Source organism: Poecilia reticulata, chromosome 17 (genome assembly GCF_904066995.2).
Source record: "Poecilia reticulata chromosome 17, P_reticulata-male-v2, whole genome shotgun sequence".
NCBI lineage: Eukaryota > Metazoa > Chordata > Actinopteri > Cyprinodontiformes > Poeciliidae > Poecilia > Poecilia reticulata.
In genome coordinates this window covers 16,366,718-16,392,854 of record NC_088846.1, presented here as the reverse complement: position 1 = coordinate 16,392,854, position 26,137 = coordinate 16,366,718, and the positions used below count along the sequence as shown (strand labels likewise).

The following is a 26,137-nucleotide window of genomic DNA, read 5'->3' as shown; positions in this document are numbered from 1 at the left end:
ACAGTTTTTTTTTTTCTGAAGGGGCTGGGATTACGTTGTTATTTAGGTAAGGAAGTTCACAGCATTTAGACTTCAGCAGCGGGAAGAAGTGGTCTGTAACCCTTTGAACCTTTGGAAAGTAGGATTCTCTGTTTTCCATTCATATCAGCATAGAATGAGCCATTGGATTGGAATGTTGGCAAGGAAGCAATTTATGTAGGGAGACTTTAAAGTACTTGTAAAAAAAAAGAATAGGAGCCGTTTTTTTATATGTTTGGTTGAGTTTTGCACCTGTTCGGCCTTGAGTGAGGTATTTATCTTCTCCGTTTCCTCTTCCCTGTCCTCTCTGAATTTACCTCCTTGCTACAGCTGATGATTCTCTCAGATTTGCACATGCCATACAAACAAAAATGGTACTAAGGCTTTTTGATTTTGGATTAATTGTGTTTTGAAATGATTTTTCTTTTATGAAGAAATAAAATTTTGCATTGAGTTTTTTTTTTCAGAACTGTGGCAGATTTTCATTCTTTATTGAAAGACGGATTTAGCTGTTTTTCTTTTTCCTTCCTATTGACTTAGGCCTTTTTTATGGGCTTTTGTTTTTCTAAAGAAATATTCTAGTGAGTGTTCAGGAATAATAGAAATGTTCTAATTTACCTCATGCAGGGCCTACATCCTAAAGTACACCGATTGTCTTGTGTTGGCTTTAAATGTCAGAAAGAGTGTGTTTTCAATCACAGTGGGCTAAGCCATTACATGGCCACATACAAGGTTAATTGTAGTAAAAGTATTTCCACTTATTCTCTTCTCTAATTATATTTTTAAATTGCATATTTAAATTTTACTTTTCAGATAACACCTAAGGAGAGGCATTGTTTCAGCTGAAGCCGTTGAAGAACAGAAAAAAATATCAAGTGTACTATAAAGAAATCTAAATTCATACACCAGTCTCACAACTATGACAAATAACACCATGGTGCTCTACCTTTTCTGTTCAAACACTTTGCTAATCCACTTTTTCTGTTTGCTTTTTTTCCATCTACATTGTTTTCTTACTTCATTCTATCTTCTTCTCCAGATGGTGCAGATCTTGAGGATGACCCATCTTGTTCTTGGCCAGCGTCATCTCCCTCTAGTAAAGACCAGACTTCTCCAGGACACTGCGAGGACTATGAGTTTGGAGAAGAGGAAGGAGGCCCTGGTCTGCCGTACCCGTGCCAGTTCTGTGACAAGTCTTTCAGCCGCTTAAGCTTCCTCAAGCGCCACGAACAGAGTCACGGCGATAAGCTCCCTTTCAGTTGCACGTTTTGCAGTCGCCTATTTAAACATAAGCGAAGCAGAGATCGACACGTGAAGCTACACACTGGTGATAAGAAGTACCATTGTGGAGAGTGTGACTCCGCCTTCTCCCGCAGCGATCACCTCAAAATCCACATGAAAACCCACGCCTCCAACAAACCCCACAAGTGCCCTGTGTGCCGTCGAGGCTTCCTCTCCTCCAGCTCCCTTCACGGCCACATGCAAGTACATGAAAGGGGCAAAGACAGTGGCAGCACAGGCTTTAATAGAGCTGACGAATGGAAGCTAAAGGAAACTCGGAAGTGCAGTCGGTGTGAGGAAGGTTTTGACGTCCCAGAAGAGCTACAGCGGCACATCGCCGAGTGTCACCCTGAATGTTCTCCGTCCGAGGATGGAGGCCTTGGGGCCACCCTGCAGTGCATCTACTGCCACGAGCCCTTCAGTGATGAGGGCACCCTGCTGACCCACATTGACCAGGCCCACAGCCGGGACAGGAAGGGCCACACTTGTACCATCTGCTCTGAGCACTTTTTGTCTGTAGAGGACCTCTATTCTCATATGGACATTCACCAGCTCCCAGAATCCAGTAATCATAGCAACAGCCCTTCCTTGCTCACTGTGGGCTACACTTCTGTCTCGAGCACCACTCCTGATTCCAATCTTTCTGTTGACAGCTCTACGATGGTGGAGGCAGCAGCGCCTGTGGCCAAGACAAGAGGAAGGAGAAAGAGAGCTTCTCAGAACACATCTGAGTTGGGAGGGAGATCCTCAAAGCAGCCTAAAATCTCCTACAGTTGCATTTACTGCAATAAGCAAGTATTCTCGAGCTTGGCTGTACTTCAGATTCACCTACGAACCATGCATCTGGACAAGCCAGAGCAAGCTCATACTTGCCAATTTTGCTTGGAGGTTCTACCCTCGCTGTTAAACCTAAACGAACATCTTAAACAGGTCCACAATGCAGAAGACCATGCTGCCCTGTTAGCCAGCCTGCCCGATGCCCTCCTTCAGTGTAACTTTTGCCCTGAGGTGTTATGTGACTTAAATGCCCTCCAGGAGCACATCCGTTGCTCCCATGGTTTTCCCAGTCCCGTTGCCAAGGAGAGTAATGCCTTCTTTTGCCCTCAATGCTTCATGGGGTTTTTGACTGAGGCTACATTAGAGGAGCATGTTCGTCAGACACACTGTGATGGAGGAAGCCTGCGATTTGACTCGCCCTTGGCTGTAACTCCCAAGGAGCCTATAGTAGAGGTTTACTCCTGTTCATATTGCACCAACTCACCCATATTTAACAGTGTTTTGAAACTCAACAAGCACATTAAGGAGAATCACAAGAACATTCCCCTGGCTCTGAACTACATCAACAATGGAAAGAAATCTTTGCGCACTCTCAGCCCCTCTTCACCAATATCTGTGGAACAAACTGCCATGTTAAAACAAGGCAGCTCTGCCTCACGCACAGCCAGTGAGTTCATATGTAACCAATGTGGTGCCAAGTACACAAGTTTAGACCTTTTCCAGACTCACCTCAAAACTCATTTGGATGGTCTACAGCCTCAGCTCACTTGCCCCCAGTGTAACAAAGAGTTCCCCAACCAAGAATCCTTACTGAAGCATGTGACAATTCACTTCACGATTACCTCCACGTATTACATTTGTGAAAGCTGTGACAAGCAGTTCACTTCAGTGGATGACCTGCAGAAGCACCTCCTTGACATGCATACGTTTGTGTTTTTTCGCTGCACTCTGTGCCAGGAAGTCTTTGACTCAAAGGTGTCTACTCAACTTCACCTGGCTGTGAAGCACAGCAATGAGAAGAAGGTGTATCGTTGCACCTCCTGCAACTGGGACTTCCGACACGAGACTGACCTACAGTTGCACGTTAAACACAGCCATCTGGAGAATCAAGGCCGTGCTCACCGATGTATTTTTTGTGGAGAGTCCTTTGGCACGGAGGTGGAGCTCCAGTGCCACATTACCACCCACAGCAAGAAGTACAACTGTCGTTTCTGCAGTAAAGCCTTCCATGCCATTGTCCTTTTAGAGAAGCATTTAAGGGAGAAACACTGTGTGTTTGAAGGAAAGACCCCAAATTGTGGCACTAATGGCTCTGCCGTAAGTGGTGGGGATGGTCAGCCTAAAGAAGACGTTGAAATCCAAGGTCTCTTAACTAACAGCCACGGTCCAGGAGCAGGTGGAGGATCTGTGGTGGAGTCACAGAACAGCCATGATGGAAGTGAAGAAGAGGTGGACACAGCAGAACCCATGTATGGGTGTGAAATATGCGGAGCATCTTACACCATGGAGTCCCTCCTCACTAACCACCAATTAAGAGATCACAATATCCGTCCTGGTGAGAGTGCAATGATCAAAAGAAAAGCCGAAATGATCAAGGGCAATCACAAGTGCAATGTCTGTTCCCGTACCTTCTTCTCTGAGGCTGGGCTAAGGGAACATATGCAGACTCACCTTGGGCCTGTAAAGCACTACATGTGTCCAATTTGTGGGGAGCGATTCCCTTCCTTGCTCACCCTTACAGAGCACAAGGTAACCCATAGCAAGAGTCTGGACACAGGCAGCTGCCGCATTTGTAAGATGCCGCTGCAGAGCGAGGAAGACTTTCTCGAGCACTGCCAGATGCACCCTGACCTAAGGAACTCTCTGACAGGTTTCCGCTGTGTGGTTTGCATGCAGACTGTGACCTCAACGTTGGAGCTCAAGATCCACGGTACCTTTCACATGCAGAAGACAGGTACTATGTCCTCCAACCAGCCTATGAGTCGCAACAATGTCATCTCTCAAAGCCAACAACAGCCACACCACATTCAAAAGTTTTTTAAGTGTGCCTCATGCCTGAAAGATTTCCGGTCCAAACTAGACTTAGTGAAGCTGGACATCAATGGGCTGCCTTACGGACTTTGTGCATCTTGTGTGACGGCGGCTGGCTCCAAAAGCTCCAGTCCAACAGTTAACGGAGGAAGGCAACAGCAGCAGCAGGGCGGGGCCACGACTCCTGCAACAACTGCTGCATGGGTGCAAGCAGAGAGCTTGAGTCCTGGAGATGGAAAAGGCAAGGGTGTTTCTTCATCATCCTCTTCCTCTTCTACATCTTCATTGTCTGCTATCAAGACACGATGCTCCAGCTGCAATGTGAAGTTTGAGACAGAGACCGAGTTGCAAAACCACGTCCAGACGGTGCATCGAGAACAAGCAGGGGATAGCAACAGTGGGCAGCTGAAGACCCCCCAAGTGTCACCAATGCCGAGAGCCAGCCCCTCTCAAACTGAGGAGGTACTGCTGGTCATTTTTGTATTCAATTAGATTAACACTTCTAAGGTTAAGCAACTGACTAAGAAAATATTTTTTGTCACTTCATCAAATTGCTGAAACAGCTGCAATCATCTGTTGTTTAAACCTGTCCTTGATTCTTGTTTTTATATTCATAGAAGAAGACATACCAGTGCATCAAATGTCAGATGGTGTTCTACAGCGAATGGGACATCCAAGTTCATGTGGCCAACCACATGCTGGGTAGGAAAGAATGCTTTTTTTCATTAAATGGATAATCTGTTCTATTTCTGCTTCAGCAGCACTTGTGTAATTTATCAGTTTGTCTATAATATGACATATGATCAATGTGGCCTTCAGGTATAAAATGTAACTGTTTTGCGAAATGATTTTTTTCTGTGACTGTCATATATGAAGTATGCAAATCAGTAAGGAAAAATTTCCCAATTAATTTATAACAATAACAGAAAGTTTTTTTTGGCCACTTTATAAAGGATGAATCATATATTAAACATTATGATTAAATACTGAAATATTTGACCCTGTCTCATTCAGGCTTACAAGTGCCCGGATCACATCACCAAATAGGTGGAATTATTTTAATATTTTGACCATCAAATGCATCCCAAGTGTTGTGCTTTCATTATTTTTTCGAGTTTCATCTTCCCTGCATGTGACTGGTTTTTGCATGCTTGTGAAGGAGAAAACCTCAATTCAAAATTACTCTATTATGCTGAGTATTCTATTTTCAGTACCAAACAAACCCTTATAGAACTGTTAAAAAATACTTGCAAAGCTTTTGACATCTTTCAATAATTGTCCACAAACCCATAAGTTTTTTTTCCTTTGTTGTTTTTGTTTAGCGTATCCATTTGATGCACCTTTTTACATCAGCACTCCTCTTAAATCTGTTTAATGTCGGTACAATATTTAGTACAAAGTGCATTTAAATGCATTAAATCAACTGGAAATTGAACACTATGTTGTATATTACAAAAGATATTGCAAATTCATGCCTACTCTTTACCAGATTTCTAAACTGTGAGTGCCAGTGTAAAACCAGTCTCCACGTTTTCAAAATGTCTTCACTTTTGGTTGCCATTTGTATGCAGGCAGAATAATTTGTAGAGAGGAGACAATTGGAAAACAGGTTTTCTTGCCTGCAGTAAGTAGGCGTCTGAATTCCGGTCTCACGTTCCTTTATTCATTCATTTATTCAGCTCGTTTGGCGGCTCTTTCATTACACTGCATTATCTGTTGTCTTCAGTGGGGGAGAGACTCATTGATCTGGAACCAAACCGCCTCTCTGTTTGGGACACGCTTCTAGGCGCAGGTGAATTTAAACACGGTGGGCAATTCTATCAGGACTGGTAGGCAATTCTATCAGGGGCCCACTGTTTGTGCATAAACAATCAGAGGCATGTGATTTGTGATTTTGATTCTGCGGCGTATTTGCAAAAGAGAGAGACGAGCTGAGGGTGTGTAGGTGTGTGTTTTGTATTCATCTTTGCGATCTGCTCACCCACTAGTCTACTGGGGGTGCCTAATACAGTACCATGCCAGCATTAGTCCTTTCTCTCGCAAAGGCAGTCACGGAGCACACTGGGAGGGTAGAAAACAAACCCCCCTACTGGTTATTTTATGTCTTTCAGCCGCACAAGCACACAGTTCCCTCATAATAGCGGAATTCAGAGAGCTTAAGATAACAGGAGGATAGGTGATTGGGTTATTGTCTGATGTCTTACTTCTATGATATGCAATTGCTTAGTATTCAACATGATAACAGGTTTCATCTGACTTCTCAAAATGTTTCTCTTAGAGATATTCATTTTGTGATTTGTAAAATATGGAAAAAACAAAGTCATTGAAATATGAAACAAACGTGAAGGTGAACAGAGTAAAGCCAAAGTGGTTAGATAGTATGGCATTTTAATAATAATGTACCATGATAGGATAGTTGCAATATCTTTTTTCCCCTTTATTTGGACCGTGAAGAGACTTTTCATTTGCAGCTTCCTGCAGAGGTGTTAATATACCTTCTTTTTTTTTTCTTTTTTTTTTTTTTACATATTGTGATTAAACAGTTAAGAATATCAGTGTATTTCATTGGGATTTTATTTTAAAGACGAACATAAACTGTCTCTTAGAGTAGTAGCAGAGTAGCACAGAACATTGCATATTTTTCACAATTTCTTTCAATTAAAAATCTAAAACATTTGGGGTGTATGTATATTTAGTCCTAGTGAGTCAATACTTTGCAGAACTGCCTTTTGCTACAAGTCTTTTGGAACATGTCTTCACCATCTTTGCACATTTGACTTTTTTTACCCATTGTTCTTTACAAAATAGCTGAACCTCAGTCAAATTGCATGTAGATTGTATGTGAACGTCAATTTTCAAACCTTGCCACAGATTTTCAAATTGATTTAGGGCTGGACTTGTAGTAGGCCATCCCATTCTGGCTGTATATTTGTCGTTCTCAAGGGTAAACCTCAACACAAGTTTGAAATGTTTGCAACCTCGAACAGGCTTTCTTCTAGGATTGCCCTGTATTTGACTCTGACTATATTTCAATCAATTCTGACTTTTTCAATGCCCTTCATTAATAAAAGCACCCTAACAGACTAGTACTACTATCACCTTAAGGACGGCTTCTGCAGTATCATGTGCTGTGGCTTCCTCCACATAATGTTTTGCATGAAGACCAAAAAGCTTGGTTTTGGTTTCCTTTGAAAAGAAAATCTTGTTCCACATGTTTGCTGTGCCGTCTACATGCTTTGTGGCAAGCTGCTAAGAGCAACTTCCCGTGGCTTTCTTTCAACATTGGCTTTATTCCTGCCTCTCAATCATGATGACCAGATTCATGGAGGGCACAGCTAATAGTTGTCGTTTCCTCAGATACTTACACGTGAGTTGTTGAACTCTGCACCTCCTCCAAATTCACTTCAGACTTTTGGGCTGCTTCTCTAAATGATGTTCTCCTTGCCTGACCCATCAGTTTAGGTGGATGTTCATGTCTTGATAGGTTTGTGGTCGTGCCATACTCTTTCTAAAAGTGGAAAATATATTTATCTTTGACCTGCCACATGTCTCTTGGTTCTTGTGACACTCTTCTTAGGCCTTTATAGAACAACATATTCACTGAGTTTAAATTATTTTTTAAATAGGGCTATCTGCAAGAAATTATTAAACATTAGTATTATTAGTGAGCATAGAAAACTGAATGCAAATGGACGCAGAAACATGGACAACTGTGTATAATTTTTCAGTGTAAAGCTTTCACTCCAAAAATTATATGCCACTTTGTTTTGTTTTATCCACTAAAATCCCAATGAATTACATTTAGGTTTGTGATGGCAAAAACTGAATACTTACTGTGAATACCAGTGGTTCTTTAAGTGCTGACCATGGTTAAAGTTCTGCTCTGTAATCACTACAAAGTTAAAGTGGAGCCAAAAGCAAATAAAAAAAAAATCTAATTTGGAAAAAGCTCTAAATACCTTCTCCACAGAAAAAAGGGACACTTTCTCCTTTTAATGGCCATCTGCACAGGAGAGGGGAAACAGGGGGCTGGGGTCATCTCCGCTCAGCTGTCAGCGTTATTAGCGTAGGTAATGGAGCAGACGCTGGATTCATAGGGGTGTTGTTTTCATCCATGCCCCGCTCCATGGTGTCAGTTCACACTGATAACTCTATATATAGTGATGTGTCGTGACATAACTATACTACTAAGTGTATGGAACAACAGAACCCGAGCCCGTCTCAGCCAGACGCATTCTTATTAGCTGCCTGTGTAATACAATAGTGTCTCCAAAGCAAATGTAATGAGCCCCCACCTTCACCTCCTCCCATTAGGGCGAAGTGGTTGTAGCTACCTCTTCTGCAAGACTGCCAGTGGATTTTGATGCATGGACGTTACGCTCGGATGATGACTGTCCGGGTTCAGGCATAAAGGGCGGATCTGGAGCTCAGCTACTCAACATTTACTATGATAATGGAGGTAAATGAAAGGGAGGAGGAGGCCACGATTGCAGAGGGGCTGTGCTGCAGATCGTCCCCAGCCAAGCCCGTGAACGGCCCCACGTGTCTTAAGATGGAGACTGCAGCCTACCAGGGCCCAGATGGATCAGTACACATTTGCTGTACAGCTGGTCGCTCTGTTTGGGGACCTGGTGTGATACTCCTATGGTGAAAAAAATGATATCGCCACCATCCAAGGAGCAATTTAATAGCAGGCCAGAAGACAGCTGGCCACTCTTTAGTTTAGAGTTTTTTTGGCATGGCACACTTACAGAATCGAGGGTGTCCGATTTTTCTCCAGAGACGCACAGATTTTTACAGCTTTCAGCTGTTGCAGTCAGTATCAATCCTTTCAATGTCTATTTTTTTTTCTCCTGATTACAAAAAAAAATTTCCATCAACACATTTCTCCATTTTGATAGCTGTCGCACACTTTAGCAAATGTTTCACAAACTCTGCCTTTTCATTTTGTTTATCAAGAGGTCTTTTGAAGGTCTTTCACTGATACAAAACCCTGTTTGGTTTTATCAGCATGCCATCACGAAACCCCACTGCTTCACTTTGACCCTAGTGTAAACTATGACATTTGGGCCCTCATGGGGGGGCAAGTTTGGCCCATTTATCACTCTGTTTCAAATGTCCCTGTGTGGATTTTCAGAGCCATAACATGTTTTGAAGCTTGGGTTCATTCTTAAAATGTTTTAAAGGCAACAGGGCATTTTTTAGGTTTTTATTTTTTATTATTTCTATCTCTCTTTTTCTTTCTTTCTTCCTTTCTTTCTTTCTTTCTTTCTTTCTTTCTTTCTTTCTTTCTTTCTTTCTTTCTTTCTTTCTTTCTTTCTTTCTTTCTTTCTTTCTTTCTTTCTTTCTTTCTTTCTTTCTTTCTTTCTTTCTTTCTTTCTTTCTTTCTTTCTTTCTTTCTTTCTTTCTTTCTTTCTTTCTTCTGTCCTATCCTCATTTCGCTCCTGCCCACTCTCAGCAGCAACTGCCAAGGTGGCAGCACACAGAAGGATGACTGTAAACAAACAAAACCAAACTACATCCTGGAAAACTGTTTTCGGGGTCACCTCTACAGAATTTTTTTTGGGTTGGTGACAACGATGAGCTCAAAGCCAAGTCAGGGAGGAGCCCTGTCTCGCAGAGAGGAGCCGGTGGCCTGGTCAGCCCAGGCGAAGGGGGGTGGGGGGCACCGGAGGGGTGGAAAGGTTTGGGGGCGGAGAGGGAAAGGCACATTTGCTGTACAGCTGGCCGCTCTGTGTGAAGCAGGCACTGTGGGCCGTTACAGAGCTGGAGAGGAGAGCGAGCGAGAGGCCTTTAGCTCTCCTCTGTTCTCCTCCTCTTTTCCTCTCTGTTCTCCCTGTCCACTAGTTCCCCGTTTTCCTCTGTCTCAGTATTTAGCTCTCACATGTTCATATTAACTGAGCTCCAACCTGGCAAAGCATACTGTGTTGGCTGTTAGAGGAGAAACCGACAGGAGGCACACAGTAACAGTTTTTGAAGCTGAAAGCCTTGTTTTGTCTCTTGCTAAGGGTTTTAAAATTATCCTTGACACATATCCTCTTGTCTTGGGCCCCTGGAGCAACTTGGCCTGTTGTATGTTGATTATATGGTCTCCATCACTCTGTGTGCCCTGGTGGAAACACAGTTTTTTACCCCCTTTTCTCACTCCTTATGCATAAGCAGAACACGGGATTTCTTGCTTTGTTTCTTTTCCTATAATCATCTTTGATTAGGCATGTCTGATGGTGTTCCCACAGATTCTAGGACTCATTCATAGAGGATAAACACATGTAATCTGTTAACAAACATGACGAAACAATCCTCGTTTGACTCCTGGGGGTGGGGGGCTGGATCAGAGTCAGAACTCGATAAACAACACAGCACAGGAACAGGATCAATCTTATGAAATAAATAAGAGAATGGGTTTGGACCAGCCACTGGAAACAAAGCAATCCATGCGTGCCATACACTGAATGTGATATCTCCCTGCTTTTATTAATTGGTGATTAATAACGCCTCTCTGTTCGTTAGCACAGTCACCTCCCGTGCAGCCAAGTGTGTTGCTGCTAATATGCAATTATGTGCACCTTACTGCTCGTTACATTTTACCTCTCCCTGACTAATGTGGGGTCCATGAGGAGAATAGAAATCAGACTGAGTTGAAAAAAAATAAAAAATAAAAAAAAACACCCATCAATAAGATTCGCACATTCTTTTGTCTTACTCACAAGGAAAGTAGGATAAAAAGAGTTTCTTACAAATTCCTCGATGTAACCAGGAGACTGCATTAAAAGTTTTACAGCTTTGCAGAGACTCTTCCCAGTGTTTTTGTTGTAAAGCAGAGGTAATTGACATCACCATGGGGATGCTCTGTTGCTAGGCCAGACAAGCTGGGTCTGATGTGGTCCTTATCTATTGATTTTCCTGACATTTCACCGCACCTCACAGACTAGGCCAACATGTGAGAAAATATCTGATCCTCTCAGTTCATACAGCCTGCTTGAACAAACTCTGAGCAGGCGCTCACTGCCCCTCGCTGCATTGCAATTGGTGGGTTGGTGTCGCAGTGGGGGTTGGGGTTGCTTCCTCGTCAAAATGTGTTTATTTGTTGTAATTTCTCTGATCTTTGCACAAGATAAATTATTACCTTTATAATTGTCAAGCATGCTTTAGGAGTAGACATACGTAGATCAGATTTTTTGAGCTCCCTGTTTTTAGTAAACCTCAAACATGCAAAAATGGACTTTTCTTCAAGAACGATAATTTGAGAGCGCATAAAATAGATTATAGTGTGTTGCTTTTTAGTTTAATTTCATAGAACAGTTGCGATAAACAGGGTTTTGCTATTTTAAAAAAAAAAAACAAGGAGTTGACATTTAATACTTTAGAACCTTATTTAAAAAATGAATATGCCGAGTGTGGCAAGCATTACTCAAACAGCTGTCTCTGTGTGAAATACCAAGAGAATGTAGATAATTCACTCAGAAATCTAAACATCTGTACAGGTAAAAAAAAACATACAGAGTAACTTCAACCTCTTGGTATGTCAGAAAACCATTAGAGACCGGGTTTGCTAAAAGTTCAAATTTGCATAACTATGAGAAAGGAATAACATTGTAAGAGGGACAAACAATTTGTAAAACCACTCTGACTAATATAATTGTAAGTATTTGTTTTGTAAGATAAATCATTGCATATTACACACCCAGTCACTCACTCAGCTGTGTGTTTCTCACTCCATGACCAGCTTTAAAACTCCCTTACAAGGCATCTCTTTGAAAAAGGGCTGTTGTGTGGTCCTGAATTTTCTAAATTGGTCATTTGCAAACTCATGTCTCAACATGTTTGCAAAATAGTTTTTTACTCTAAAAATAGCTAACATCGTCCCCCCCTGAAGTAACAACTTAAACAGCAGAGTGTAACATAAAACTGCTCAGAAGTGATCCATTCACTGACAGAAAATAAGATTAGATTTTTGAATGTCCAGCCAGCCAATAACCAACGAGGACCTTCTGATTTCGATCATCAGCTGGTTTCTCTGAGCATATCTGCTTGAGACTTTTACAATCCGAGTAAAGTCTCTTCTAGACTGTCCTTCTTCTGATATCTTTTATTGATATAAAGAAGAGATGTATCCTTTAAAGTGTTAATGCCAACCCTTGTTCTAAAGTGAAAGCCATAAATAGTGGATGATCAGAATTAACCTCTGCAATGCTCCTTCTCCCTGTGGTCTCTGAGGTTTCACCAAGGGCGAAGGTGTGTGTGCACCCCTGTTCTGATGGGGTTGCTTAGCAGTCTGACTGGGGGGAGGGCTTATGGGAGAAGTGCAAACAGACAGCCCTGCCTTAGTAAAAGGTCAGAGCTGCAACCTACACCTCTCAAATCCCAGTCTAGCCCTGATGGGACCAGGGTTCCAAGCATGCCTAGAGATGCTTGTTGTAAGGGAGACATCCAGAGAGCATTAAGCAGTGTCCTGCCATTGAACTGCGTTGCTTTTAGATGTTTGTCAGCACCAATAGTGGTGTGACAAACCTGATCTAACCTGGTGTAGTGTCTATTACCCAGTGTGTTTTTGAAATGATGCGCATGACATGACAGTAAAGGCTATCATATGCTGCTGAACAGAAACAAATTTCAACATTGTTCCCAAAACTGTGGTTTCATAGGTGTGGAGTGGTTTGTTTTAAAACACAAACAGACTCCAAAAGAGTCTGGCAAAAAGAAAGTTTAATTCTCTTTATGGAGCACAGTGGTGGTTTTCCAAAGTACCATGTGACGAATGACCATCCTCATCAAAGTTTGGCTGTGTGAATGGTGGGCAGGGGAGGAGAGAGAAGGGGAATAGGGCTCTGAAAGGCCCCCCAGCGTCAAAGCCTTAATAATCATGTGAGCAGCGCTGGACTTCATTACCCTCCTGTTCGACAGGCCGAGTGCCAGCCTGGATTGCTGGCTGGCTGTGGCAAGGTCAACGGCGGAGGAAAAACCAGTTACTGTGTTACTCTGGAGCGGAATGGAGAGGGGCGGCCATCTGTCAGCTCAGGCCTGCCATACCCGCAGAGCAAATGGACACGGGCGGCCAGAGGAGAGGCCACAGACACCCATAGAGCTAAACCCAGCGAGCATAACACTAAGGCGTGGACACGGGTCCAGCCAAAGAAATGGGCCTTGATACCACTAAAACACACATATATGTGTGCACATGGAGAAGATAGGGCTATCTGCAAGAAATTTGGCAGCAGGTTGTGTCTATATTTATGCAGTTTTTTTTTAAGCTTCAGCACACTGTTGGGCTCCCACTGATTTCCATCCAGATGGCAAACTATTTGTTAAAAAGTTAACAAAAAGTTTTGTGCTTGCCAACATTTAATGTGTTTAATTAGTTTTTTTTCTTTACAGAAACACTGAAAATGAGAGGATATCCTATTATATCTTTAGACTTTTTTTTCTTTCAATTGTGCTATTCTTAAGTTCAACACCTATCTATAGCTGATTCTATATTTAATGTTTCACCTTGCTGGCTTTTTGTCAGCATCTGAGTTACACGGGTTCGCCCTGCGAGGACCTTTACGATGCCTTCTGGCCAAAGTGGAAGAACCTTGTGGAATGTTCCAAAGCTCTCTAATAGGTTTCAGGTGCTATGGGCTGCTAGCCAGCCCCCCCAGCCCTCATCAACACCTCACACTGTGAGTCTGGTGTGATAGGATCCAGCAACAGCAACACCACTTCTCATCTAATAGGGTAATTTTACAAATTGGACTGTTGTTTTCTTTAAAATCTTAGTCTGTCATGTCGGTATTCTCAGATGTTCTGACTTTGGGTCCTATTGATTTTTTTTTCTCCTATTTTTATAGGTGTTTTAATGGTTTTAAATAGAATAATAGTTGCAGTGGCTGAATATCAATAATGCTAATGAAGAAAGCACATATGACTGCACAAAACACACAAAGATAGAACAAAATAAATACATTTCTGGACATGCAGATCACTATTGCATGTCCAGTGCAATTTTAACTTGCATCAAGATTGCAAATCAAGATTTGTCAATATACACGTATAAATATAATACATATCAAAATAGTCTCCCAACAAAAATAATCTGATGCATTTTGGTTTAGTACATGGGTTTAAATGACTATAAGGCTAACGGGAGCACAGATTGGTGAATCAACCTAGAATCTTTCTGAGAGCATTGTTCTATTCAATTATTTATTTAATGCTCCTTTTAGTTTTATGATATGTTCATTTCTTTGGGTAATTGTATCTAGTCACAGCCTAGTTGTTGATTTGCATTATTTTTAGTTGCAGTGTTTATTCTGTAAAACTGATACAAATGTTTTCTTAATCTCCTGATATTTTTTTACGTTTTTATCTGCAGTTCATTGAGTTCTCGTGTTTGTGCTTCCTATATTTCAGTTTCTCTCACAAATGATGTCTGAGATTAGACAGTGCAGCAATTTGTTTCAATCCCAGCACAGCTAAAGTTCCTCCTTGTTTTCTTCCTGCACCAAGAATACCAACCACCCCCCAGCTTGAGAATCAACATACTCCGGAAAACAGGGAGATGGTCCTGGGCGATTCCCCTCGCCTTAATGGAAATCACACAGGAACTCCCTGGATGAAAGCTCTATTAGTTATTAAGGTTTAATGTTGATATCAGTGGTTATGTGTTTACTGGAGTGCACAGTGTTGCTGATGTGGAATTGTTGGAGAGGTGCAGATTTAGTAAGGAATTAGTGTACACCCAGGATTTAATTAAGGGGATCTATTTCCATCTTGTTAGAAAGAGATAATGTGAGTACTGCATGCATTGTGGGTTACCATATTAAATGCTGCTTCCTGTAAACGACATAATATTAACTGCAAAAAAGGTTCGCAGGTTAGAAACGATGTGCTTTATAAGCAGTTTGTTTTTTTGTAGTCAAAGTTAGCAAAAAGCTGTTATTTGGGAACATATTCCCTCTTCATCACTTTTTAATGTTATTTCATGTCAATGAAAAAAATAAAACGTAACTTCAGTGCTTTCCATACACACTTTCTGGCTTGACAGCGGAGCGTGAATGCTAAAGCGACACAGACTCTTTGTCTCTCCATTTGTCCCTGCCAAACCTTAAGCCACTCTCTCTCTCTCTGATTAATCTTTTAACATTTATAATTACTAATTAAGTTAGTAAGAGACTTTTAATGTAGTCCTCCTTCAATGGGGAGCAGAGAGGACAACAGATCATTAGCTTCAATAATGAACGCGGATGAGATGGATAATGGCCTGTGATAGGTGAATACTGACAGCTACATCAAATAAGCGGAGTGTGTGGGAAACTATTCATGCACCTAAGCACTTATAGTGTCATGTCAAAGTATTCAAACTTTTTCACATTTTAAGTGATTGCGATCCTCCCCTGTATCCAGTGTATCTTATGAAAGTGAAATTGTACGTCACACCAACTGAACTGGTCTTTTCATCTTTTGAAAATAAAAGGTAGTGTGGCTGAACTGAAATTACAGGGGTAGGCGAGAGAGTATTAGTCAGAAATGATGCAGCCAAGCCTCTGGAGGAGTGACAGAAATGTTGATAAAATATCTTAACATCTGTTAGTGTTGTGCACTCCGCAAATTTGATCTTTATGAAAAAGTGGCAACAAGAAAACTAGTGTTGAAAAAATTTGTAAGTCCAATTTAAGCTGTACTAGAAACCATGAAGGGTGTGTGGTAAGCATATGAAAGAAGTTTCTTTAGTCATATGAAATATAGCTACTCTTTGGCCTACATGAAAAACTAACACTGGACATTATCCTGAACACACCATCTTGTTGGTGAAACATGTTGATGCTTGCTGTGGAAATGCTTTTCTTTTTGCAGAAATTGGAAAATTGGTCAGATATGATGGGCAGATGAATACAATGTGACAGTCCTGGAACAAAACATATTGCAGACTGCAAAGAACTTGAAACTTAAGTGAAGATTCACTTCAGAAGTATGCACAATTCTTTTGACTGTCCATGACATAAAATCCCAATGAAATCCACAAAATGTCGGTTATAACATTAAGAAAAAGTGGAAAGGTTCAAGAGGTATAAATACTTTAGCAAAGCATTCAATTTGGATTCACAATAAAGCTAGACAAGGGGGAGAAAGCATTCTCCAACCCCCATCCCAAATCTTTCATAAATAATTAAAAAATATATTTCTATTAAATTATGCCGGTGCTAATGTACTTGCGATGCAGTCTATATTGCAAAAATATATAGGCTGCCTATAATAAGTAGTGGTGTCAGACTTAATTTCAGGTACATATTTTATTATTAGATTAATTCACACTGATTTTATTGAGCTCCCCTAATGTTGCTAGTGTATCTCATTATCGCATTAGTACATTAGTGTCTGTATTATCCTGGTGGCTGTGAGTTGCTGCCCATTAAAACAGTCATTCCATCTCAGTTTTGTTATTTTTAACTTTTATTATTATTATTATTTTTCTTTTTTTTACCTTAACGACAGAGCTACTCCAGTGCTTTCCCACTTTGGGGAAGGTGCTTATGCCATAATGATTATTATCATTAAGAAGATATTAATGTGCTTAGTGTTTGCGACCCAGCTGCTCATCATGGCCCCAGCTACACACGGGAGAAGAGCGCCTGCCAAAACGGACAGCGCCTCTCGGCCACCGCCCACCTGTCCAGAGGTTTCAGGGTTAGCAAAGGTCGCGGTACATACCTCCCTGCCCTCTGCTGAACAAGCAGAAGGATATCTGCACCACAAACAAATTGGAGTAGATGAACTGTTTTGTGAGCTTCATTAAGCATTGCAGCAGAGTAAACTGCAAGTGGATTTAGTCATCTTCCTGTTATACAATTTCAGCACACACGTTAATTATAACCAAGTCACTCTGCTGGGTGGGAAAGCACTTTTTTTTTCCCCCTGTAGAGATTCATGCCACATAATTATTAATTGAACTGAGATCTTGCTATTATTTCAGGGCTTTGCCACTAAAGAACAGAACTTTAACACTATATATGTTTGCATTCAGGTAGTTTTATGAGTAACGTTTTTCTTACTTGCATTCATCATGACTTTTTTTTTTTTTTACATTTTCGCCTGGTAAATCAGATGTATTGTGACTTGTACTTTCAAAGTCTCACATACAGAGATATATGGTGTGTGGCTGAAATTCCTCCAGTCTCTTAATTTCAAAATGCTGCTTCATTAGGGCTGGAAAAAGAAGCCCATAGTTACATTTAATCAAACAAATCGGTACTGCAGACCAACATAATCAATCACAATCCTTCGCCAATACCCGGCATTCTGTAACTACCAAGCTGGCTCGGAAAAAAAAGTCAATTATGGCCCCTGTCTCTGCTCCTCTGTACAGTTTCTGCAATTATTTTCATCATGCAAATGTGCACTGCATTCTGCATACATTTCACACATGCAATCTTTTCCTACTCCTGGAGTCGCTTTTCTTTTTAAGCTGCCAGTTCTTGTATGATACATGGGTTGTATTTTTATTTTTTGGAGAGTGCAGTGTGCCATCGCTGAAATAATCAAATTAAGTATTAATGATTTTTACTCTCAGACTAACAATTGCGTTACTCAGTGGGCTGCAGACAGCGATGTTGTTCATATTTCATATGTTTTTTTTGAGTCCATATGGACCTGTGCTCACTTCTTCTTTTTGTTTTGAAATCATTCACAGTTCGTTTTAATTCCAAGTGGTATTTTCCCGCCGTCTTCCATGAGTAGATTTATGTAGAGTGCCATTAAAAAGTATTTCTAAGACTTTTACTGTACAGTGTTAGCCCTTACTCTAAAATGGAGATAATGTGAAACAGTGTTGAATCTTCTCAGGAACTGCCAGTTCCTCATGGATGACTGACTCATCCGCAAGAAAACAAAACATCCTGCCTGGAAAAGCATAAGTTATCCAAGGCCTTGCTTGTTTAATTTAGCTCAGCGTTTACAATTCAACAATAGAACAGAGATTGGGCAAAATGTGCATATGTGGGAGAACTTGAAGGTGAAAAGCACCGAACACAAAGGACCGTCTCACTTTTCCCAAAAACATTAAGCGAATCCAAAGACTTTAGGGAAAATTTTCTGTGAACTTACCATAGAAAATCTAAGATTTTTTTGGAAGGTGTGTATCCATATACATCTGGTATCAATGTAACACATTTTAGGAAAAAAAAAAAACATTTTAAATTGTCAAACGTGGTAGTTAAAACAAGATTATGTAGGGCTGCCACGTTGCTTCACCATCTGAGTTACATGACCTGAAATTTGCTCTGTATTAGGAAATCCTAATGGAAGATGTTCTTTCATTGATTTGTGAACTTAAGCTTAGGACTCATTCAAAACACACCAGCAACTCCACCTCTGAATTACTGGAAATAAACCAAAGAGTGTTTTTTTTTCTTTTCTTTTCTTTTTTTAATTTATTTTGTGCCCCATTCAACATCTGGGCATAAATTGGGACATTGAGGCATGACCTTAATTAAACAGTCAGCTTATGCTCAATAGCCCTCCAATCAGGCTGAAATAAAACCTAAAGTTGTGACTACAAATTCATCTGCATGTACAAAAATCATTGCAAGTTACTGCAAAAGCTTGATGACAATTGTTGCCACCAGCGACCAATTACTTTTTCCCATAGGGCCAGGTTAGGCCAGTTAGCTTTTCCCATTAATGAACAAAGTTATCATGGTGAATCTGTCTTTGTATTATGTTAAAAGATTTAAAACTAAGTATTTTATTTAAAGTAATTAAGGGTTTAAATGTTAACAAAAAAGAAGTCATCTTTAAGATACTTTTCACCGCATCATATGCACATGCAGAAATCCGTCACTCATATAAATCAATTTATATCTATCTTTTTTTTTTCAACTTCTTGTGTGTTCATTTCTCCATTTTCCCCTCAGTGTTCATTCTAAAACACAGCAAACACGCTGTACATAATACACACACCAGGAAACACACGAGGTAGCTCGGCTGGTGGGGGCCACGGCTGCAGCTCTTCTGCGCAGTCCCAGAGTGGCTCCCGGGGCTCGGCTGCCAGTTGTTTGCCAGCGTCTCCGTGTGGAATTCATTCAAATTAAAGCGGTGGAATGAGGCCCGAGTCCCAGAATGCCTCGTCCCTCTCCTTCATCAGCATTCCGCCGATGAGAGTAATTAAAGCAGAAATTAATTCTGCTGTAAGCAGAGGAGCCACAGAATAACTGATATTAGAGGCTGGATGATGAATGCTTGGCATCAAGGGAGGTCTCAGGGGAGGGGAGGAAAATTCACAGATCTTTCTTTCTTTTTTCTCTCTTTCTTTCTTGCTTTCTGCCTTGCTTTCTTTCTTATTTTAGTTTATTGTTGGTTGGTAATTCTTTGGTTCAGATTATCTGGTTCTGATTTTAATTTTGCTTCATCTTGCTGCTTTTACATACTAGATGATTCGTCTTCTTTTTTGCAATCCTTTGATCCTCTGTGGGAAGATTTGTCTTTCTGCCTTGTTTCAAAATTGCAACAAATACCTAAAGACTCTTGACAGTGACAGTTTTTCACATTCTGTCGGCACTGATAGTTCCCATTTTCAGTCAACAGGCATTTTGGAGCATATTGATGCTCCAAATGTCAGTGTACGATTGTTTGCCAACACAAGTTAAACTGGACACTCCTCCTACGGTAATTTCTAGCCCAGAGTAAAACATTTCATATAAAAGAAAAAACCTCTGCCAATTATATACAGAGGGGAGTACATAAACATATGAATAAATCAGAGAGTGTATTTAGTATTGAGCAGTCTCAGAGCTAAATATTGTGCGTTTTTTTCCAAGAAGAATGACTTTGTTCCCTTGCTAGGCGCCATTAAAGATTGAACCTTGAAGCTCTCCAGATGACGTGATTTTCTACCCATGATGATTCAGTGATCCTCCAAGTCCCCAGACGCTTTTATTTTTGGAACACCAACTCCTAAGCGAGAGCAGTCACAAGACAGAAAGACAAACAAGTGAACTCCTAAAACACAGAGGCTAGATGAGATTTTCAGTGTTTTCTGCTCCCAAGAATCAAATGGATTTGAACAAAGGTTAGATCTCTTTGGGGCTTTATGGTAATGTGATATACGGTGCTGCAATGGAATTTGCGAATGCATGTCTTAGCTCTGTCTGACTCCAAGGATGGAGTGAATGGTAATTATGCTGACCTCTGCCCCTCCCTCTCTTTCTCTGCCCTGTGGGTAAAAAGCCTGAGGAGGTAATAAACAATAGATAGATTTGTCTTGTTTGCAATACAGCTGCGCTCCTAATGACACGTGAGATCCGCTCTGTTTTGAAAATAATTCACGCCAAGATCTGCAGGTATTCAAATTGCATTTTTAATTGGTTCCACACAGGAATATCCCAATCAGATGTAAATGAATTGAAGCTCAACCAGAGACTTACTGACTGGTATTAAGAATTTAGCGGGCTGGAAAAAGACCTGGAACACAGAATTAATGATTAAGTTTGGCGAGGGGAAAACACAATTGTGGTGAGGATGAAAGCCAGCAGAGTCAGCCACAGACCTGTTGATGAGCCCAGTTTAAAAGAACATTGAGGATCTTATAAAATATGCTACCATTTTCCAACAATGAACATAGGGAACTTTTCTTATCTTCCTTACGAACCTCTTCACCTTCTGTGGTAGCAACATGCTCTTTTTGAAGTTTTACTCTTATTCGTATTTGTAAACTTCAGCAACTGGCTATTTTTTATTTTTTATTTTATTATTTGCAGTAATTTCTTTAATTTTAGAGATAAACACTTATTATCCCTAATTATCCTGTTCTCCTGTTTTTCTCATTGTTAAAAGTGCCTAAAAGAAATAGGACCACAAATTATGTCATATTTGTATCTCAGAAAAATTAATTGATGGGCCATTAAATAACAGGTTTTTTGACAACTTAGTGGTAGTGGTAAAAAAACAACAACAAAAAACATGCTTCAATTCATTACATTTATGTTAAGAAAATCAATAGCTGTGTCACAATAAAATAATTCCATTATTTTAAAAATAGAATCTTTCTGAATCTCCATTGCTTATTTTCACAAATCACAACATTTTGCTTCATGAAATCTAAAATATATTCCAGCCAAAGTTTGACCATCTCATCTACTGCAGTTTTTGTGGTTTGAATCCAAGATGGCCTTAACAGAAAAAAAGAACAATTAAAGATTATTTTTTTAAATAGAAGCGATGTATTGCAATATCTAACGGAACTAGATAGCTAGATAGCGTAACCTAGTTGCTTCGCAAGACAGACTTCACTGTGACAAAACAACATGGTGTTTTAAAATTACGATCATTTCTTAGATTATGTTTTACAATAAGACAGATTAATGTATCAACTTTTTTTTTTGTTAAGAAGGAATGCCATTATTTATGCAAGTGATAACAAAACTAGTTAATTTTATAAAACATCTTTTTAATGATTGCTAAGATCACATTGATCAAATATTACCAAAACACATTGCTAAAAAAACAAAGATAGTGAAAGGTAATTGGAACCACGTATTGGAGCATGATGATGTTCTGGCTCCAGCAGTAGTACTAAATCATAACATACTCCCATCCACAGTCTTATCTTCGTTTATCTTCCAGCTTTCCATTTCTTCCATCCTTTTTTACAGGGATGATGTGAATCACCACGCGAAAATAGTAAACATACAGTAAAGGTATTTTCTCTAAATAATTCAGCAACCTTGAGTCTTTTTTAGATTCAAGGTTTACCTATGGTCCTTTCTAAAAGCCTTCTACTTAACAGCAGTTTTCTGGGAGTGTATCCACAGTGGATCATGTTGCTGTAGCGCCTGATGTCTTCCTCTATCATTCAAATAGGTATGTGGTTATGAGCTGCAAGGAGATATCTTGTTTTATGTTTATCTGCTTGGTACGTGCTCCAGTAATAGTAATAATAATAATAAAATACTCAAAATGAAACCTTGGTGTAATGATGACCTTAAACACAATGACACCCTTTCCCATAACATTGTCCTGTCCAATAGTCCAGAACTCCCCTAAGAGGCCTTACAGCAAAGTCTAGGAGGAACCAAATGAGAGAGAAATCGATTACTTTCCTCTCTCCACTGTCTCTGCCCTGGCTGAATTACTGAAACAAGATGCTGCACTTAGAGGAGTCTTTGGAGAGCTCGGGGGAAAGAAAGAGAGGTGGGTGAGAGAGAAACACTTTTAGGGACATGGGTGCCATTTAGACGAGGACCATCTTCTCGCAGAAAGCCACTAAAAGCAGCGAATGATCCTCTTCCTGTCCCAGACTGGGAGGTGGTTAGCCTCCTGTGGTTAAGTGAATACAGAGCTTACATTTGGGTTTGAGGTCAAGGCAAGATCATTAAAAGAATATTTATTTCTGAACTCCAAGCATGCATCATTTCGCTTGTGACTTCAGTTCAGCATGTCACTGGTGCCCACATGATCACATTTCGATGCTTTGAAACAGCCTTCATGATGTCACACAGTGTTGTTTAGCGTCAGCTCTGACTTTTATTGTCAAAAGTACGAAGATAAAATTGAAACTAGTTCATCTGCCAGACAGAACACGGTGCTTAAGGGACCCAATCCATGTAAGTACCATTAAGTGGAAATTGCCGTTCACATATTCCAGTGGTTTGATTAATTATGCTCTCTCATGTGTTTTGATAAAGGCCAAATGAAATATGGGGAGCAAATTGCATTGTGTTTCTGTATCCTATTACGTAAAAGCAGTTTAATTATTGACACATGTTTTGCCACCTGGCAGGGGAAGGAATTGTCGGACATGAATAGGAATCATACAATGAATGTTACGAAAGAGCAGAAATGGTACTTGAAATACCACATGTTTCTGCATCTGAGGCTTGGTTGATGCTTCTGCCCTCGTACTGGCTCATCCTTCTTGTTGAATCAGAGCAAAGTGCAAGAAGATGGCAACGTTCTAAAGGAAGCATTGCGAGTAAGTGACTGGACTTTGAAATTCATTTAACTTTGTGAGGCAGGATTGCTTCTTGAAAGGTCTTCGCTGGCAAACATGGAATTAAGGCGATATTTTATGATGGCTGTGTAGCCTCTCTGGGGGACTAAAGGATCAGTGCAGGCTTTGTGTGATATCTTAAGATAGCTCTTTCTGATCAGAGGAGAGGCTTAGTTACAGACACTACTTTGAACTCAAAGAATCAGCGTAAGACAACAACAAGCAAATTTGCAGCTTTAATTGAAACGCTTCCTTTTCCACCCTCTCTTTCTTCCTTTTTTGTCTTTGTTCTCAAAGTGTTTCTGAAGAGCAGCACCCTCTAGTGCCATGGAGATTGAAAGACAACAATGTGCCTTCTGTTGTACTCTGTAATACTTAGAGTGCACTTCATTCTGTATTCTACAGTGTATGTGGAGGTATTAGCTCATAAAACCCTCCTACTGTTGTATGAACCGACTGACGTCCCTCAGCTCTATATGAACAGCAGGGCCCTGATACTCAGTCCCAAGCTGTTCCTGTTTGCCCAGAACGATCAGGCCTGGCCTCATGCTCCCTACCTGATCTAGTTGACTGGGCTGTGTAAGTTAGGTAGGCAGTCCCTGTCTCCATTCCCCTCCTCCCTCCCAATATGCACTTGGACGGGGGCTCAGGCTGCACCTTTTGTGTTCCACAGGGATAGGGGGCCAGATGGAGGAATTTGATTAACCAGCAGTGGAGGACCAAATGTTCAATTGGATACAGAACCAGTTGGAAGACGGGAGTGAGCGAGGGATGAGGCGGGGGTAGAGAGAGAAATCTAAAATGGCTGGTCATGTGCGCTGGCCAACACTTTTCCAAAGGGGAGCCCAAACAGACACTGAGGTGTAGTAATGCAGAAGCCCTTTTCCAAGTACCAGCTGGGCCTTTTAGGAGCCTCTATCCCCACAGCAGACACTCAGCAGCCTCCGAGCAGCTTGACTTTACCATATGTGAAACTTTTTTATGCTCCACCTGGTTTCCCCAGGGATCTTGTGCCGCTGGGATGCTGGAGGCAGGTGAATTGCTCTTAATGCAAGGCACTGAATCACTGGGCCAAATACATGAGGGAAGTGCCTGGGGAGTGGAGAGGAATCTGTAGAAAGATGGACTGGCATGACCTTGGTGCTCGTGCCTGCTTTAGCTAAGAAAAACTCATGATGTGTCATCATGCCTCTCTGCACACCTCTGTTTTAGTTATGTTAAAACTAGAATTATATATATATATATATATATATATATATATATATATATATATATATATATATATATATATATATATATATATATATATATATATATATATAATCTTTTCACTAAGCACTTTGTGCTGTTCTCTATAGCATTTTCTTAGTTTTGGAGTTTTCAGTTGCAGTTACTACCTGCCAAATATTTCTAGTATTGCCATGGCCTGTTTAAATGACAAAGCCTTCAAAAACCAATTTCTTTTCCTTGAACGTCATTTACTACATCTAAATAAAATCCAGTGCAATATTTTGACTTCAGAAGTAGATTTGTAGATAATGTTCACTTGTGCGTAATTAAACCTCAGGATAAGTCCACCTGTACTATGAAGACCTCAGAAGTCTGAAGAACTTATGAAGACCAAGGAATACAGTGGTTCTGCCTTCAAACAACATCAACATTGCAGTCATTTAAAACAAAGGCTCTCTATTCTGGAACTCAGGGCCCACTGTCCTAACTGAACTAACTCACCCTATCCCTTGTTTTAAGTGTTTCCTTACTGCAGCACATTTGACATAAATGCAAGGCAGTTATTAAGCTTCTGCAGCACTTGATGACATGCTGAGACGACAATGCGGTTCTTTGAGTCATGTGTGCTGGGGCAAAGATGCATTGAAAACATGAAGGAATGTGGGGCCCTGAGGAAAAGAACTAAGAATAATTGGTGTAGATCAAAGTAGATTGATAACCCAGTTAAACTACAAACTCGGATATAATTGAAAGTATCTAACAAAAAATAGGTAAAAATATTAACTTGTGTGGAAACCTTGTAGAGACATACCCCAACAAACTTCCAACTATAATTGAAACAAAGGGGTTTTGCAAAGTGTTGACTCGGAGTGTGTGACTGCAAATGCGTGCCACACTTTTTCAGATGCTTAGCATACTTTTTCAAAAATATGTTTTCCTTTTCTTCCATTTCCCAATTATGTGCTGTGTTTTGTAGGTGTGTCACCTAAAATTCCAGTAAAATACGTTCAACTTTGTGGTGGCAACATTATAAAATGCAGAAAAAGTTCCAGGAGTAGTTTTACAAGGTGTTATACAAGCATAGCTTTCTTGGTCCAGGCCATCAGGACAGCTACTGTAGGTCAGTTGAGTGAGATTTCGGCCAAGATGATGGGGATGTGGTCACTCTCCTGCCTGCACCTGTCTTCCTGATTCTGTGGCACAGAGCCAGAGGTCAGGGGTCACCACAGGGGGCTGTCAAGGTCAAAGGTTTATCACTCTCCAAGGGGTCTTGGAGCCATCACTCAGATCCTGCAGTACACACGCTCTGCCCAGTCGAATTTCCCTCTTCCCCCACTTTTTCTAATCCTTCCAAATGGCTCAGGCAAAACTCCTGACAGCAGTGAGAGAAACAAACTGTGGGGTGTTGAGCTCTAAGCCATCAGCTGGAGATTTAACTTTGAAAAGATTCCCTTTTTACTCGCTGCCCTTTCCACCAATCTGAGGGCACACCAGAGTCCAAGCACCCAGAGCAGCTGCCCTCTGACCCTGCCAGCGGTTGTTGGTTTATTTTGTTTGGGCATTTGAGAGGGAAGGGGGCCTGCTTTTGACAGGTCAGGCAGCAGGACTTGGATGAGGTCTTTAGCCAAGAAGGGCCAGAGAGGGAGAATTTCACAGCTCGAGAAAAGACACACAAGCTACGCTGGACTGGCTTTGCTGCTCCAGCTCCAGCATTATACCCATGATACTGGATTAGTTGTCATATTCATGGAGACATGTGGAAAATGGGCTAATTTGGGGGGCAATTCATGCAAAGTCAATTCCATCATGCAGGCAGAAATTCCACGATACCTCTGT

The 26,137-nt window shown here is 40.8% G+C and overlaps 1 protein-coding gene across 4 annotated transcripts in view; it reads left to right on the top strand.

Annotated features, from left to right (window-relative positions):
• Nucleotides 1-1,029: 1,029 nt before the first annotated feature.
• znf521 (zinc finger protein 521) overlaps nt 1,030-26,137 on the top strand; it is a 67,060-nt gene continuing 41,952 nt past the window's right edge. The window contains exons 1-3 of one of the 4 annotated variants that reach the window (XM_081597876.1): nt 1,030-4,569; nt 4,725-4,809; nt 5,122-5,154. In XM_081597876.1, coding sequence (XP_081454002.1) covers nt 1,414-4,569; nt 4,725-4,809; nt 5,122-5,154 — 3,274 coding nt within the window. In that variant the 5' untranslated portion in view covers nt 1,030-1,413. The remainder of the gene's footprint in view (nt 4,570-4,724; nt 4,810-5,121; nt 5,155-26,137) is intronic. The other 3 variants (XM_081597874.1, XM_081597877.1, XM_081597875.1) reach the window with 3 other exon arrangements.